This window comes from Schistocerca gregaria, chromosome 2 (assembly GCF_023897955.1).
Source record: "Schistocerca gregaria isolate iqSchGreg1 chromosome 2, iqSchGreg1.2, whole genome shotgun sequence".
Taxonomy (NCBI): domain Eukaryota; kingdom Metazoa; phylum Arthropoda; class Insecta; order Orthoptera; family Acrididae; genus Schistocerca; species Schistocerca gregaria.
In genome coordinates this window covers 770,108,592-770,126,242 of record NC_064921.1, presented here as the reverse complement: position 1 = coordinate 770,126,242, position 17,651 = coordinate 770,108,592, and the positions used below count along the sequence as shown (strand labels likewise).

General features: G+C 44.2%; 1 protein-coding gene across 1 annotated transcript in view; it reads right to left on the bottom strand.

Moving 5' to 3' along the window:
- Positions 1-17,126, bottom strand: part of LOC126335965 (uncharacterized) — a 58,702-nt gene extending 41,576 nt beyond the window's left edge. The window contains exons 1-2 of the mRNA XM_049999441.1: positions 17,035-17,126; positions 11,483-11,682 (exon numbers count right to left, since the gene is read on the bottom strand). Coding sequence (XP_049855398.1) covers positions 11,483-11,682; positions 17,035-17,126 — 292 coding nt within the window. The remainder of the gene's footprint in view (positions 1-11,482; positions 11,683-17,034) is intronic.
- Positions 17,127-17,651: the final 525 nt, after the last annotated feature.

The window sequence follows — 17,651 nt, the reverse complement described above, 5'->3', positions numbered from 1 at the left end:
TTGCTCGGCCACCATTGACCAGACGTTTCCAATTGGTGAGAGATCTGGAGAACGTGCTGGCCAGAGCAGCAGTCGAACATTTTCTGTATCCACAAAGGCCCGTACAGGTCCTGCCAACATGCGGTCGTGCATTATTCTGCTGAAACGTAGGGTTTCGCAGGGATCGAATGGTGGGTAGAGCCACGGGTCGTAAGACACCTGAAATGTAACGTCCACTGTTCAAAGTGCCGTTAATGTGATCAATAGGTGACCAAGACGTGTAAGCAATGGCACCCCATACCATACCGGGTGGTACACGAGTATGGCGATGAGGAATACACGCTTCCAATGTGCGTTCACCGCGATGTCGCCAAACACGGATGCGACCATCATGATGCTGCAAACAGAACTTGGATTCATCCGAAAAAATGACGTTTTGCCATTCGTGCACTCAGGATCGCCGTTGAGTAGACCATCGCAGGCGCTCCTGCCTGTCAGAACTTGGATTCATCCGAAAAAATGACGTTTTGCCATTCGTGCACTCAGGATCGTCGTTGAGTACACCATCGCAGGCGCTCCTGTCTATGATGCAGCGTCAAGGGTAACCGCAGCCATGGTCTCTGAGCTAATAGTCCATGCTGCTGCAAACGTCGTCGAACTGTTCGTACAGATGGTTGTTGTCTTCGCAAACGTCCCCATCTGTTGACTCAGGGATCGAGACGTGGCTGCACGATCCGTTACAGCAATGCGGATAAGACGCCTGTCATCTCGACTGCTAGTGATACGAGGCCGTTGGGATCCAGCACAGCGCTCCGTATTACCCTTCTGAACCCACCGATTCCATAGTCTGCTAACGGTCATTGGATCTCGACCAACGCGAGCAGCAATGTCGCAATACTAAAAACCGTAATCGCGATAGGCCACAATGAAAGTCGGAAACGTAATGGTACGCATATTTCCTCCTTACACGAGGCATCACAATAACGTTTCACCAGGTAACGCCGGTCAACTGCTGTATGTGTATGAGAAATCGGTTGGAAACGTTCCTCGTGTCTGCACGTTGTAGGTGTCGCCACCAGTGCCAACCTTGTGTGAATACTCTGAAAAGCTAATCATTTGCATATCACAGCAACTTGTCCCTGTCGGTTAAACTTCGCGGCAGTAGCACATCATCTTCGTGGTGTAGGAATTTTAATGGTGAGTACTGTAGCATGGAAAAGACTAGGAGCTTGATCTCGGCTTTAATGTAGCTGACAACCGGTTTTCTTGGATAGACTGGTAAACGCTGAGAGACACATTCCTAGAACGTTGATGTTGTGAACAACACCTTTGTCAGAGGATTTTCCGCCAGCTTTGATTTAACTGATAACAGGCCTCCGGAGAGGACTGGTGAACATCGACAAATACATTCTTGGTACACGGAACTTGTGAACAATACCCATACCCAGCTGTTTATTCACCAGCTTTGATGAGGCTGACAACATGTTTTTTTTTCTGGAAGAACTGGTGAATACTGACAAAGACATTTCTATTGGAAGAACTAATTGCTGTTTCATGTGCGATCTGTGGGTCAACAGCACCGAACGTGTCTCAAGCTACTGGTAACAGATTTCCCAGGTACACCGTTGCTAGTGGGTTCCGCCGTATTAGTGGGCAGAGCCTGAGTCTATATACAGCCTGCCCCATCCAGACATCTTCATTCTCCTCTAGTCTGTGGCTACGTTGAGTTGTCATCATCGTTAGTGGATCCATCTGCCTCTTTGTCATACTGCCTTCGTTTAGCACGAAGCGGTTAGCATCTTCAAGCAGCATCAACAAAATCAGTGACAGCGGGGATCGTCTGAGGCAGTAGTTGGAGGAATTGCCATGTAAGTATTTCGTAGAAAGTGTTTATGTGTTCATTGCTCTGAGAGTTCATGTTTCAGTAAACGAATTTAGCAGCAAGTGCTTATCGTTTGTTTTTTATTTCATTGCTGTGAGGGATCATATCTTGTTCATGCTAATTTAATAGCGTGTGTTCAGCTTGTGTTGATATATTTCATAACGTGCCACTGTTAAAACAATTTTAGCAGCACGTGGCCATATTTCGAATTATAATCTCGCTATTTTATTGATATGATTGTTGAAGTTTGAATAGGAGCGAGTGTTCATTGGGCCTTTGGTTCTTGTTTTTATAAATTTTGTATGATAAAAACAATATAGTAGCTACTGTCTTGATTTCGAAGTACATTTTCGTTATTTAATAGCATTTTATGATTTCAGCAGCATATTTTCGGTAGAGAAATGTTTCCTTGTTGTTGCAGCATTCATTCCTGAAATGTTGGCAGACCTCCATCGATAGCTGGAGGCTGAGAGAATGCATGCTGGTCAGCAGCTCGTGGCCGTGTGGTAGCGTTCTCGCTTCGCGCGTCCGGGTTCCCGGGTTCGATTCCCGGCGGGGTTAGGGATTTTCTCTGCCTCGTAATGACTGGGTGTTGTGTGATGTCCTTAGGTTATTTAGGTTTAAGTAGTTCTAGGGGACTGATGAGCATAGATGTTAAGTCCCATAGTGCTCAGAGCCATTTGAACCATTTTGATGCATGCTGACCAGCCTATATGCCATGTGAGTACATAATCTCGTTAAAGAGGATTGTTTTTCGTAGTGTTGTAATTTGTCTATGCGTATACGGTTTTAAATCGATATGGTATTGCAGTTTAATGTGGTTTAGTGGACGTCAAGGGTAGTATCACACCACCATTCATGAATCTATTCCAGATGTTGAGTATGTACTTATTCTTCTCTTTTTTTTAAAAAAAATGGTGTGCACATTCCTGAAATCAGTACCTTGATGTTGTCGTAGGTGATAACGGTGAGCTGGACCAGTGGCTCCATGCTGGTCCAAACGAGGACGGGCTACATTTGGTGGAAGGAATGGAACAGGAGATTTGGCTCAGTTATGTCCAATCACTGGTGCCTGACCAGGTGAAGGTGGTCCCTGATGATCTCAGGGATGTGGTGTCATCGAGGAGACAGGGTGACATCACTACAGTTTCAGGTAATTTGTGTACCCATTTTTATTTTTTGTGGCAGACATAGAATCAGTCATCTTTCTTTGTTTGCAGCAGCGGCACACGAGTTATGACATATCTATTTATTTTTCATTATTCTTTCACCACACCACTTGCTGCTAAAATTGCTTTAACGGTGACACTTAATGAAATATATCAACACAAGCTGAACACACGCTATTAAATTAGCGCTACTGAGCTTGTGGTGTGGGTGTCTGGGCAAATGAAGATGTCATCACCAAAACGTGGACCTGAGTGGCCCTCTTCATCTGTTGGTATAAGGCTTGGGCTGCACAAGCTGCAGCTACATCAGCAACCATCATTTCAGCCGCTGTCACCCCCACCACTGCCGCTCCTACTATGGCACTGCTCTGGTGGCTATGGGCTTCATCCCTCTAGCTACTTGGACACCACCAATATAGGCAAACTTGTTGATGCTGCCTCACCTGGACAATCGCTCCAGCGACTGCTAGTGGCAGGTGGCTAACAGGCATCCACCCACCCAGGTACACCCCTCTGATTCACTAGGACGCCGTCATCAACCAGGTGAGGGCTAGGAGCTCCTGACACGCCTCACACCTCCACACAATGACCATCTTTGCAGCACAGATGCTCACACTAGCACTGCGCATCTGCACCCTGCCATTGGCAGCCTCACATGGCTGGTGCAACCCGTCACAAATCTCATTGCTCCACCCAACAATTGGCTTTGCCCACAGAGTACTCTGAGTCCTCAGCTCCTGCTCAGTGTAGTAGCAATTGTGATCAGGATCTAGTGGCAGTTCCCTCTCATGTCCTATTATAGATTAACACCAGAATAGTATCGTCACACTACAGCTAAACTGTGAACTGATAGAGGATACATCTGAGTAGCGCATCTCGTTTTCTAACACAGAGAATCCAGCAGGATAACAGAACATCCAGTTATATGAAAGCGTGTCTTCCTGCTCTTGAGGCCGTTATCATCCATAGTATCCAACCATTAAGTGATTAATTGCAGCACAGAGCTCTGTTTTGTTGGTAAGTCAAACATCCCTCTTAACATGACTCAGGCGTTGAGCAGACGACTATTCTATACATTTGGAGACAATAGTGTGGTATCATGGAGCATCACTATCGCTAAATTATCTCATGCTTCCTTCTTGAGTGCTATAGAAGCTAAGTTTTCCGAGATGGAGGTTAGAGGCTGAGAAAAAGACTCATCTGAGTACTAGTGGCCGGCCGCGGTGGTCGTGCGGTTCTAGGCGCTGCAGTCCGGAACCGCGGGACTGCTACGGTCGCAGGTTCGAATCCTGCCTCGGTCATGGATGTGTGTGATGTCCTTAGGTTAGTTAGGTTTAAGTAGTTCTAAGTTCTAGGGGACTGATGACCTAAGATAAGTCCCATAGTGCTTAGAGCCATTTGAATCATTTTTTTGAGTACTAGTGTAGACCTCAACTTCCATACACATGTGTTGTTCCAATAAATCGGGGGTACAGTTATAGCGAGCATCCTATGAATACAGCGGATAAGAAAGCGTGTATCAATATATCGAAAATAACGAAAGATAACTACCCATTTGTTTAGTTATACTTGACTTGTTTAAGAAATCATAAGAATAATTCGCAGCACACATTGCAATGTGGGAAAGGTAGTGACATTCGTGGGTTTCATAATTTAGATGGTAATGAGTTGCCTATCATAAGAATAATTCGCAGCACACATTGCAATATGGGAGAGGTAGTGACATTCGTGGGTTTCATAATTTAGATGGTAATGAGTTGCCAATTATGATCCAGACCGTTCCTAAATCTGAGGCACAGAATACTGGAACAGTACTTCATGTTTATAGCCTGAAGGAGAGCAAGCCAGATAAAGAAGGTAAAGTTACAAACAAAATTTTGGGACCCCTTCATTTATTTGCATTTGCCAGTCAGCCTAAGCTACATGTACATATGCTGCTACTCTCCAAAGGACACAATTACCACTACGTATGGATCTGTGGTATGTCCCAACTCCTTTCATTCCAAGTGAGTAAGCATTATGGTAAAAAATCAGTATGTCTTAGGAGCCTCAACGCATTTGCGAAAACGACTTGTTGTCAAAGCACATTGTGGATTTCTGTACCAGCAAACCAGTGCATTTTGTCATATCTAGCGAGTAAAATAAAATCTTAAAGATTAAGAATGCCAGTCATCAAGAGCGTTACCCTTGTCTAGTGTATGCTGACTTTGAGTGCCTCCTCACTCCTGTGGTGGTGACCCTATAGCCTCACATACCAACTTCACAGAAAATCACATACCATAAGCGGCAGCATACCAGGTTGTATGTTCACATGATTTGAGTCTCACTCATCAAAAATCATATGTCATGGCTAATCCAACGATTTGGATGCTCACTGAAAAAAAAATGGTTCAAATGGCTCTGAGCACTAAGGGACTTAACATCTGTGGTCATCAGTCCCCTGCAACTTAGAGCTACTTAAACCTAACTAACCTAAGGACATCACACACATCCATGACCGAGGCAGGATTCGAACCTGCGACCGTAGCAGTCATGCGGTTCCGGACTGAGCGCCTTAACCGCGAGACCACCGCGGCCGGCGATGCTCACTGAGCTCGAGAAAACGTAAAACGGGGTTGTTAAACTTTACAGCACCAACATTCCCACAACCAAATCTAAGGAGAATTATGATTCGTACAAGAAGAGGACTGATTGTCATATCTGTGAGCCGCCGTTAGATTGGAAAACGTCTCATAGGAACCACTGTTATCTAATATGGAAGATCTGCACACCCGCACTAAAGACATGTAACCTCAAGTACAAATTACCAGAACACGTCAAGTCTTTTCTCACAATATGAGCGGGTGTGATGCTCACTTTGTTGTTGAGCACGTGACTGATTTCGGTATGGAGATGGATCAAGTTAGTGTCCTGCCTGAGAGTGTTAAGAATTATATTTCACTCTCCAGATGAATGACACCAATAATTATACTCCACTTCCTGGAGGCATTATTTTTTATGCAGGCAACACTCCAGAAAATTGTTGAAACTTTCAGTCTCCGGATCACAGACCTCGAGTAACATGCATACCCTCCTGGGGCAGGAGTCGTTTGCGAAAAATTCATTGAGAAACATAAATCTTATTCAGTTGTGATGAAAGATGCCGTAACATATTTCTGATCCATAGATAGTGATAATCGACACAGTTGGAGAGCAGCAGCATGTTTACATGTAGCTTAGGTTGACTGGCAAATTCAGAGAAATGAAGAGGTCCCGAAATCTTTACCATTTTTATCTGGGTTGTTTTCTTAATAGGGAGCTAGACACCGTCAGAATAATAAAAACCCACGAACGTCAATATCTCTGCTTTATTGAAACGGACACTGCAGAGTATTCTTACAATTTCCTTCTTATGCCCGGACTGACCAGACAAAACTTAATTTTCCTTTGTATTTTGAACTTTAATACATATCTTCTTATAATCTATATCCTTAGTAAGACCAATACAGCTGTACACCTCATTTAGCGGCTCAAAGACATGTGTGCTGATGCTGAGGTGTAGTACTTGGCTTAGTGCCTTACCTGAGCTTCTAACTTCCATCGGAGAAATCTTAGCCTGTATACTACTCAGGTGGAATCATGAAACAACTTATAGATGGAGGTATTCCTCAGTACCCCCCCCCCCCCCAAACATGTATACAATACTTGTCTCGTCAATGACTGAGTCATTCTTAGGAAGAAGTGCGAGTTCATAACACAGCGCACCGCTCCGCTTAATGACAGCAAACCGTGGTTCGTTAATAATTTTGAGGCGTGTTGGCTACAGAACAGGAAAGCAAGCATTCAGGAAACCGATGGGGTCTTGTGGCCTCCTGCTGGGTTTTATATATGAGAAAAGGAGATGTGTTCCTCAAATGCTGTGGTTTCACAAAAAATCCTGGTGTCCGTCTATAATGGAACTGGAGAAGCAACTGCCACTAGCCACAGGATCACCATTACTACTACTATGCCGGCCGGAGTGGCCCTGCGGTTCTAGGCGCTACAGTCTGGAACCGAGGGACCCCTAAGGTCGCAGGTTCGAATCCTGCCTCGGGCATGGATGTGCGTAATGTCCTTAGGTTAGTTAGGTTTAAGTAGTTCTAAGTTCTAGGCGCATTGTGCTCAGAGCCATTTGAACCATTTGAACTACTACTATTCCAGCCGAGCACTACAATCATCCTTTGGGTGAAGCTGGTGGTGGGGTCTAGTGATGAGGTATTTGGTGTTGTGCGACCAGCCTATCTAGGCTTCCAGCCGTGAAGGACATCCACATTGGGTCAGTGTGAGCTTCTGGACTGCAGTAACGGCAGCTTTCTGAGGAGATGAGGCTTGTTGGCAACTCCTAGCCCTGGTCTAGCAGGTGACAGAGTCGTAATGACTGGGTGGTGTGTAGCCCGGTGGGTGGATGCGTGCAGGCCATTTGTCGCCTATGGTAGATTGAGTGACGGTGAAGGTGACGCAGCATCGGCAGAATTGACCCTCCACTCGGTCACCTGCCGTGGTAGTATCCTAACGACGAGAAGGCAGAGGCCCATGGCTGCCAGAGCAGTGCTGTGGTGAAGGCAGTGATGGCAGGGGTGACAGTGCTGGGGATGGTGACAGCTGATGTGGCTGTGGGTTCTACAGCCACAAACCTCTTCCTGGTGGGAGAGACGTGACATGAAAGTCAACGTTTCGGTGGTGCCATCTTCACGTGTCCTGGCAAACACGTCACCGTATAGTGTGGGGATGCCAGGATGAATCTCACCCCTATAGAGTTCTCTCGCTGACGGTAGAGAAAGAATAACGAAAAATTAATAGGTATGTTATAAAGTCGCTTTCTGCTGCTGTAAAAAAGAAAGGTCACTAATTATATACACGCTACAAAGACAAAAATGGGCACCTAAATCACCTGAAGCTGTGGTAATGTTACCACACATCCACGATGACATCACATCCCTGAGGTCATCAAGACCACCTGCTCCTAGTCAGGCATAGGTGACTGGACTTAATGGAGCTGAAGCACCTTCTCTATCATAGTGTGTAGAAAAATTTCCGCCACCCGTCTCAATAAAAGGTTATTTATTCGCCCCACGACCAGTTTTGAGCATGTTCTCATCATCAGGTGTTTATACATTTATGTACATATTTATATTACTGGAGATCACTGTTTAAATATTAAGAAAATTATTTGCTGGTGACTAAACAGATACAAATGGAACAATTGTAAGCGGCAAGGCAGCATTTTTCAAAAATATATCTGTACTTACATAGAGATGAAGCATCCTTATTATAATTATGCTATTGTGACAGTTTTTCACTCAGTTGCACATTTGTTATTATTTTCATGTCCATGTTTCAGTTTCTTTTAATGTACATGAATGTATAAACACCTGAGGATGGGCACAAGCCCAAAACCGGTTGTGTGACGAATAAATAATCCTTTACTGTGACTGTTAGCGGAAATGTTTCTACACCCAATAAAGGAAGAGTCACGGAGCTCAACACCATCCGCTATGGATAAAATTCATCTTCTCCATTTCTTCCAAAAACTATGAAATGTCCTCGTCTGGGCCAGGATGGAGCTGCCGTTCCACCTTACTGATTTCGCTTGCACCAACAGCATCATTAACATATTGATTTAAACAAGTGTTTACTCCATTATGAGAAAAAAATAATGAAAGGACTATGCATTTACATACATCTGTGACAGATTCATCAGGGGTCGTGTAACACTACCCTCGACCTCCTAGAAATCACCTGCAAGTGGTAGTGTAAAAAATTACAACATTACAATTTTTTGACGAGAATACGTTGTTACAATGCGGAATCACCGCTGGAGAGTACTCTGGGGGTTGTACAGGCTCATCAGTGTGCATTCTCTCAACCTCCAGCTGCCAATTCTACCCTCTCAACATTTCAAGAATGCGTACTGTAACAGCAAGGAAAGGTACTACTGAGTTGATAAAGTCATGCAATGAAGTCACAAAAATGTATTTCGAAATCTGAACACTTGCTACTAAATTCGTATTGTCACACTGATTTGATAAAATCATGCTCCAAAATCACAATGAACACTTGCTCCTAAATTCGTTTTAACGAAAATCTGAGCACTCAGAGCAACGCAATAACGAATGCACGCAGATACTTAGTCGTTTGAAGGGTTTCTAAACACTCAGAGCAACGAACACGCAAACATTTGCATCGAAAGCATGTCCCTACATGGAAATTCCCTGGAACCTTTCCACGGACATCACCGACTGCCACTGACACAGCTGATGCTGCGTGAAGATGCTGACAATTTGACGGCACTGGTAAATGGTGACAACTGCACAAAAGAGAAGAACGGATTTACACATAACACCGACAACTGAATGTATTCCAGACTAGAATAGAATGAAGATGACTGCCGAGATGATAAGATTTTTGTAGACTCATGGTCTGCCCACTGATTTGGCAAGAACCACAAGGAATTCTTGTACTGGGGAGAATTCTGGTCAGCAGGTTCAGACATAGCTGGTGTTGTTGTCCTACGGATCACAGGTGAAACAGCAACCTCTGTGTCAGTATTCACCAGTCCTAGCGGAAAATCACCTGTACCAGCATCTACATCAAAGCTGGTGCATAATGCTCTGAGGTAGGTGTTGTTCACAAGGTCATCGTTCCAGCAATGTCTTTGTTGTCGATCACAAGAAACCCTTGAATAGTAGTTATCAGCTACATCAAAGCCAAGGTTAGCGTTCTAGTGTTTGCTGTATGACTTTCCTGAATGCAGAAGTATATTGTCAAATGAGTAAGGCTACAAGCTAATTGACCCCAACAAAGTGAGATGGATATAATGGCCACAAGACGCCACTATTAGTCTGTGGGCTGTCAGAGCAGAACAACAGAAAACCAGTCCTCTAAGATTGGTTGTGGGTGCTGCTCTGAGGGCGACATCATCTTCCTAGTAAGGCCTCTAAAGCCGCTACTGATTGAGTGAACGTTTTGTTCTGGGAAATACACACAACGAAATGCTAGTGGTCAATTAGCAACAAACAAGGAAGCTGGCAGCACAGGTCTCTAGAGGATTACAGCTGATCACCGACCTGAGAGGGCCACACTGCCAGTTGTCACCACTGCCTAGCTTTATAGTGCTGTCCTCTGGCAGTAGACTGCCGATCTGTGTCTGACGCAAGCTGAAGTAGGGTGGCAGTGGACAGCAGCTTGTCCTACAAATACAGCTCATGTTTTACAACGCACAAGTGTAAGATGCAAGTCTTCTGTAATGCTTGTGATTATGTTTATCTTCCACAATCCTTGCGTTGAAATGTTTTTAACCACTCGCTTTCACGCAATGTGTATGATGTACCATCGACATCTACTCATCTGATGGTGTCAATTCTGTTTCTTGTGATCATTTTAGCTTGTACCAAAGTTTTTCATTACCATTTTTTCTGTGATATTTATAATTTGTCAGTTTCTATGCACATGATTGGTGTAAATTTGTTTCACACGAATTTCCCACGGTATTACGCGATAATTTCTATCTGTGGTGATGTTTTTAAACATCGTTTTCTCGTGATATGCATGAGTCACCGTTACTTTCATTGTCTAATTAGATCAGTACATCGTCCCACGAATTTTGAAGCATTTTCTGTTGGGATAACGCCAGTTATGATACATTGTATCTAATCAGATGATTTTTGATGTATGATTGGTCACAGAAGAGTACTTCCCACCAAAAAATTTAATTTCGGACGGTATTGTGAGCGATGTTACACATCAACGCTGTTGGGCAATTGCATGTTCTGTTCCCTGCGTTTTTCGTAATTATTTTTCCAGTGAAGATATTTTTAACTACAATTTTTTGTGGTACGTATTATTTACCGTCAAAAAGATCTCTGCTTTTCCAGCTTTGCTGTTTTGCATGTGCAGTCAGAAATAAGCAGTCTACTTTCTTGTTTACTTTCTGACAGGCTAAAACTTTTTTGAAGTATTTTACAATTCTTATACCTTTCAAAATTAAATGAACAGCAGAGTATGACGAGAGTTTGCCACAAAGTTCCAACAGAATAACACCAAAAATAAGAAAAGTAAGCTACCCCATGTCCTTTGACACCAGCAACTCTGGACGGACTGCCAATTACCAGGTGGAGGAAGAGTGGGGAGAGGGCTGGTGATGGGAGTGGGAGGGTTGGGTATTTTCCAGAGGGGAAGTTGGAGGAATTTTATCAGAGGGGCAGAAGGTAACAATTCATCATGGAGCATGGGGATGGATGAGGGAAGGTCCACTATCTTGAATAAAGTGAAATAGTCCCAGAACAACATTTGTCCCATTATTAGTATTAAGTTGGGTGACGTAGAAAACCACAGCAGATGAAAAACAGGATGTCCGTGGGGGTATTTGAACATTATTCCTTGGATTAGAAAACAGTCATCAGTGTAAGTAGCTTAGTTCCAGTTTTAAACTTACCTACAGTGGTTGCATTATGAAAACTTGTGAATACTGGTAGTAGGAACCAGCTCACACGGTAGAAGGCGTACAGTGCATCGGCGAGATGGAACATTTGTGACGCCTCTGGATGTTCGTCCTCACACACCTCACTAAAGTCGTCATGAAAAGAGAGCTGCGGCTCTTGATAGTCCAGTAAGCGATGACTCAGCAGTGGCTGCCTGTAACATATGAGCTGAGAGTTAAAAACTGATAAAATCAACAGCTCAGATCCGGTCTAGTGTATGCAAGGAATGTAAATATATCCAGAATGAATATTCGCCCAGCACATGAGTGTGCACTGATTTAAAACTTCCTGGAAGATAAAACAGTGGCCACTCCAGGGTTGGAACGCGGAACCTTTATATTTTGTAACTGAAATTATTTTCTTGTTATGAATTACAGTAATCTAAAACGCTATACGATGCACACCTTGCAGAGCTATTTGTCCTGGAATAAAGTATACTGCAGAGAAATGGTCTAGAGGATTGTTTCTGAAATTAATTTTCACTGTATAGCGGAGCATGTTCTGATCTGAATTTTCTGGGATCGAATCCTGGAGTGGCACTCAATTTAAAACTACCACGAGGGTTTTGTATCTGAATTAACTGAAGCAGCAGCTTCAATAATTGTGCTTTTCGAGACGGATAGGACTGCTGAAAGTAGAACTCTCGATGAATACAATCGATAAAAGTGAATGTATCATCACAGCACGAATCAGGCACTTAGGGCATTCCTTCATTTAAAACTAGACTTTTTGACCTCTTTGGATGTTAGTACTCAGCAATATAAGTTGCATGGCGGAATGCACGACGAAATATGGCACCGCTATTGCACACAGAGCATTGTTTACTTGGATCTGCAACCATTCCATAGGGGTCTTACATTGTGAGTAGTGGTTTCAAAGGAACGCCTTAGACATTTTCAATAAAAGTTGCAGTCTTATTGCGCTCTAACGTCTTACGCGAATTGTATAACATTTGTAATACGGTTCTAAGGGCAGACAATCTATTAGTAACTGGTTTTTAATACAGTGAAGGAGTGGACTAGTATTCACAGCTGGAGGTTGGCGATCGAGCAGGCGAAGAAGGCAGGCAATCAGCTGGTCGAACATGAATTCCGGAAACAGCTATTGTCTGACACCCAACTCGCTTTATTTGTTCATGAGGCCCAGAAAATATTAGATACAGGCTCCCAGGTAGATGCAATTTTCCTTGATTTCCGGAAGGCATTCGATACAATTCCGCACTGTCGCCTGATAAACAAAGTAGGAGCCTACGGAATATCAGACCAGCTGTGTGGCTGGATTGAAGAGTTTTTAGCAAACAGAACACAGCATGTTGTTCTCAATGGAGAGACGTCTACAGACGTTAAAGTAACCTCTGGCGTGCCACAGGGAAGTGTTATGGGACCATTGCTTTTCTCAATATATATAAATGACCTAGTAGATAGTGTCGGAAGTTCCATGCGGCATTTCGCGGATGATGCTGTAGTATACAGAGAAGTTGCAGCATTAGAAAATTGTAGCGAAATGCAGGAAGATCTGCAGCGGATAGGCACTTGGTGCAGGGCGTGGTAACTGACCCTTAACATAGACAAATGTAATGTATTACGAATACATAGAAAGAAGGACCCTTTATTGTATGATTATATGATAGCGGAACAAACACTGGTAACAGTTACTTCTGTAAAATATCTGGGAGTATGCGTGCGGAACGATTTGAAGTGCAATCATCATATAAAATTAATTGTTGGTAAAGCGGGTGCCAGGTGGAGATTCATTGGGAGAGTTCTTAGAAAATGTAGTCCATCAACAAAGGAGGTGGCTTACAAAACACTCGCTCGACCTATACTTGAGTATTGCTCATCAGTGTGGGATCCGAATCCGTACCAGATCGGGCTGACAGAGGAGATAGAGATGATCCAAAGAAGAGCGGCGGCGCGTTTCGTCACATGGTTATTTGGTAAGCGTGATAGGGTTACAGAGATGTTTAGCAAACTCAGGTGGCAGACTCTGCAAGAGAGGCGCTCTGCATCGCGGTGTAGTTTGCAGTCCAGGATTCGAGATGGTGCGTTTCTGGATGAGGCATCGAATATATTGCTTTCCCCTACCTATACCTCCCGAGGAGATCATGGATGTAAAATTAGAGAATTTCGAGCGCACGTGGAGGCTTTCCGGCAGTCGTTCTTCCCTCGAACCATACGCGACTGGAACACGAAAGGGAGGTAATGACAGCGGCACGTAAAGTGCCCTCCGCCAAACATCGTTGGGTGATTTGCGGAGTATAAATGTAGATGTAGATATTGTCGAACAAGAACAGACGTACTTCAGGACGCCTGAAGCAGACTTCAAGCGACAGGAGGTTACCCTCAGACCCGAGCACACTGTTGCATGCGACCCCAGCTGCAACAGCGTGCGGCCTTGTGGCGGCTGGCGACTGTGCAATGTCCCTGGGGCGCCCTAGCACCCGCGTATGACATTCGGGCAACGGTCGTCGGTTCGCGGCCCGTCGCGGGGCGGCGAGGCATAACAGCTGGCTCAGCCACTTGCGTGACAGGATCCTGTGTGACATCCCTCATTCGGAAGCGTCATTTGAGGAAGCTGTGTCTACTGACATAGCTGACCTGGCACTGTACTGGTCGTTAACTGCGGCCTTTCCTCGGTTACATATTGTTAACACATTAATTAACTTGAAGCTGACGTCTGAGTACAGGCGTTGATTCCATTTCATAACCTTGTTGAAACTAAATATGATCCGGCATGTTTGCTCTCATGCGACTGAAGTATAACGTCCTAATCTCAATATTAACGCTATTTATACTCACGTTACTCATTACAAGAAACATTTTCACAAAACACAGAAACATTTTCGCACACAGTAAGTCGTAATGTTCAAACAAAGACCTAATGTGCAGTTTCACATTGTTGTAAGAGCTCACTATCAGATAGTGACCTCAAGTGAACAACTAAACTGATATATCACAAGCGATGCACCCGGTGCCAATCTTCAAAATTGTGCAATGAACTCTTTCTGCTCTCCTGTTTGTTTCAGCGTGGAAGAAGCTTGTTCATCGCTTGACAGTTCGGAGCTGTCGACACAGCTGCTTCATTAGATCAGACATGAACCTTGGACGCTGGTCTGTAATTAACATGTCTGGAATACTAAGTATGAGCTACCAATTATTTACTAACGCTTAAGCAGTTGTATTCGCTTTTTGGTCAGGTACTACGATCATTACTATGCTCAGTTATAGTCAATACGACTTATTTCCCGTTGGTGTTTTATTAAATGGGTCTAATATGACCAACGCAAGCATTCCAAACGGTTTACACGTTTGTGGTAGATGCTGTAATGGAATTGATCTGTGGCTAACATCAGTTCGTTGTGCACAAAGTATGAAGTTCCTGATGTTTTGCTCGACATCTCGTTTACTAGTTCTCCACCAAAATTTTTCCGCAATTCATCTATCAGTTGCTCTCCGACCACAATAGCCTGACAACACTGCTCTCGTGTTTTCGTTTCTAGACTTCATTCCATGAAACTGCACATACTACCACTCGTAGTCCACTCCTTGTTGCTCTTCACAACAAGCTACTGTGCGTCACAAACGGAGGTTCCAATCAGAATTCTTGACAGTCAGCATGATCAGCTTGAGCCTTTTGCGGTTCAGCAACGCCCCTGCTCAGTGTTTGAACAGCTGCAATTTCCCTAACCAAGCTGTCGGCATTAGTGAACTTTTTTTCCTGGCTTGTATTACCACTAAATCCGAGTCAGTCAGACCGAGTGTCCACCTCGTTAATCTGCTAAAGGGGCCCTTAATCCTAATAACGATTGTAGGTCCGTGTGAGACATGTCTTTAACAAACGATACATTTATCGTATTGTGAATAACCTATAGCTCAATACTGGCACAATGAAATACGCAACAGGAAAGCAGACAAATATCAGTCACTCACCAGAAAAAATTGTTATGAACTGCTATTTGTCGCATAGACTGTCGATTGATCTTCTCCTAGATGTGAGGGTGTGGCCTCAGGTGTAGTCGTCTCCACAAACTGGCAAACAGGCATCCACTTGCTAACAACAGGAATGGGGTCAGGTCACAGAACCCTACAGTCGTCAGGAGAGATCATGGCAGGGTGTGGTGGTGGGGAACTTGGTACACTCGAGAGTACCGAGAGAACATTATTAACAATAACACATTTATTAAGCAGTAACACATTTGTCACTTCCAAGGCGCCACGCCACAGGCGTCCGGCCTCGTCAACAGGGGTAGGCTGCCATTCGCTCGACTTGCAGCTCGATCTATAAAGCGAAGCGTCAATTGGCGGCAGTTACGTCACCACACAGGCGTCCACCAATGGCCGCCGATGGTTTCTATCTCTATGCATCGATCTCCAAAGTGCTCTCGTTGAAGGCCAATATTTTCGCTCAGGAGAGACGCTCCACGATCCACCTACAGTACTCGCTGTCATACAGGGGCAAGCCTTTCATTTAAGGGACACCAACCACAGGAATGGGATGAGTGGCAGCAAGGCGCCCCCTCTCAAAGGTGGGTGACAGGCAGCTCCCTGGTCATGCAGGTCAAGCTTCCAGCCGACTGCAGGGTGATGGCAGTGGCTGCGTCCCATCAGCGTTGTCTCAGATGTTGGCACTGGAGATGGTGACAGTAGAGTCCTTCAAGCAGGACTTATGGCGGCTCCTAAGAATCTCACTGGAGGGCAGCAACTAACACAAGGGCTGACATATCGCACTCAGCAATCGGATGTCAGCACTCAGAAAACGAGACATTTGTTAAGAAGGGTTGGACTTTTATGTTGTCGCTTTCTGTGCGATCTACGGCTGTGGTGGCGGCAAAGATATCATGTGCCTTGGTTTTCTCTCGTTGTCAGCTCTCCTAGCGACTTCAGATTTCCACAGCTTCACCTTTAAGAGGCTCTTTTCTGCTGTTTCGTCACCTGAATACTTAATGTTGCGTTGCATGTACTACCTACTAGGTCTCCCTCGCGACACTCTGCTTCGCCACTAGTATGACACTGAGTCTAGGTTACTATGATGACTTTATACGTTGCACACAGACTTGGGCAATCGACCTTTCGTTGGTGCTGCAACAGCTTCCGTGTTTGTTGAATCTCGCTCCACGTTTCTCCTTAGATGACAGTCTGCTGGCCACTGACGAAGGAGTTTCGGCTTCTGGGAGTGGCCGACGTCGAACTTTTAGTGTTCGCTGGGGATATTATCTGGGGTGTAACACACCTATATCTGCTACCACTTCAATGATATCAATTATATCAATGATAAAGTCCCTTACTATCCCAAACGCCTCATAGATGCAGTCATAATATCACACAAACGAAACAAAGGAGATAAGCTTTCAACTTCTATTACAGAAAATAGTCTGTATAACTAAAGAAGGTGTTTCTGGAGCAAAAAGTGAATCAAATATACACTATACTTAATGAGTTTGATACAGTTTCATACCTAACTATATACCCTCCAGGGCTGTTCTTGTCTTCTTCCACCTTGTAGTTACCTGTCTGCTTGCTGAAGGATTGCATGTCCTGTACCCAACCTCTTAATTTTATGTTCAGCATGTCTTTCACACGTTCCATATGGCTGATCCATCCACGGAGTCGGTGGTCGGTCATGTTGTTAGCCTAAGGCACAGAAAACAGTTCAAATTACTTGCATGATATTCACAAGTAGTAGCCCATGTTACCTCATATCTACAGGTACCGCTATTACATTTAAATTATTGCCAGCACATGTCTATCCATTCAATTTTGTTCAGCCATGACAATATTAATGCAGAGTCAGTGTCTAGCGACGTTTTACCTCACTCAGACACAATTTCCAACCAATAACATCACAAAAGAGAGCTACGGATATCTCTAGGTACCTAAAATACCGATTTTTTGAATGTACGAATGCGTGTTATCTGCGCAATATGTCTGAATAGGGGTGACAGAGGCGTTCAAGGTCCTACATGTACAACCAGCCGACGCCGCTGGGAGACAAACGAGATATTATTCAAACTTTTGAAAGATTTTTCAAAAGAGATCGTTGACAGTTACATCAACACCTTAATCGTTACCAGTGCTGTGAGAAACGTGGATACATGTTGTGACAACTTAGAGAGTAATGATGAAC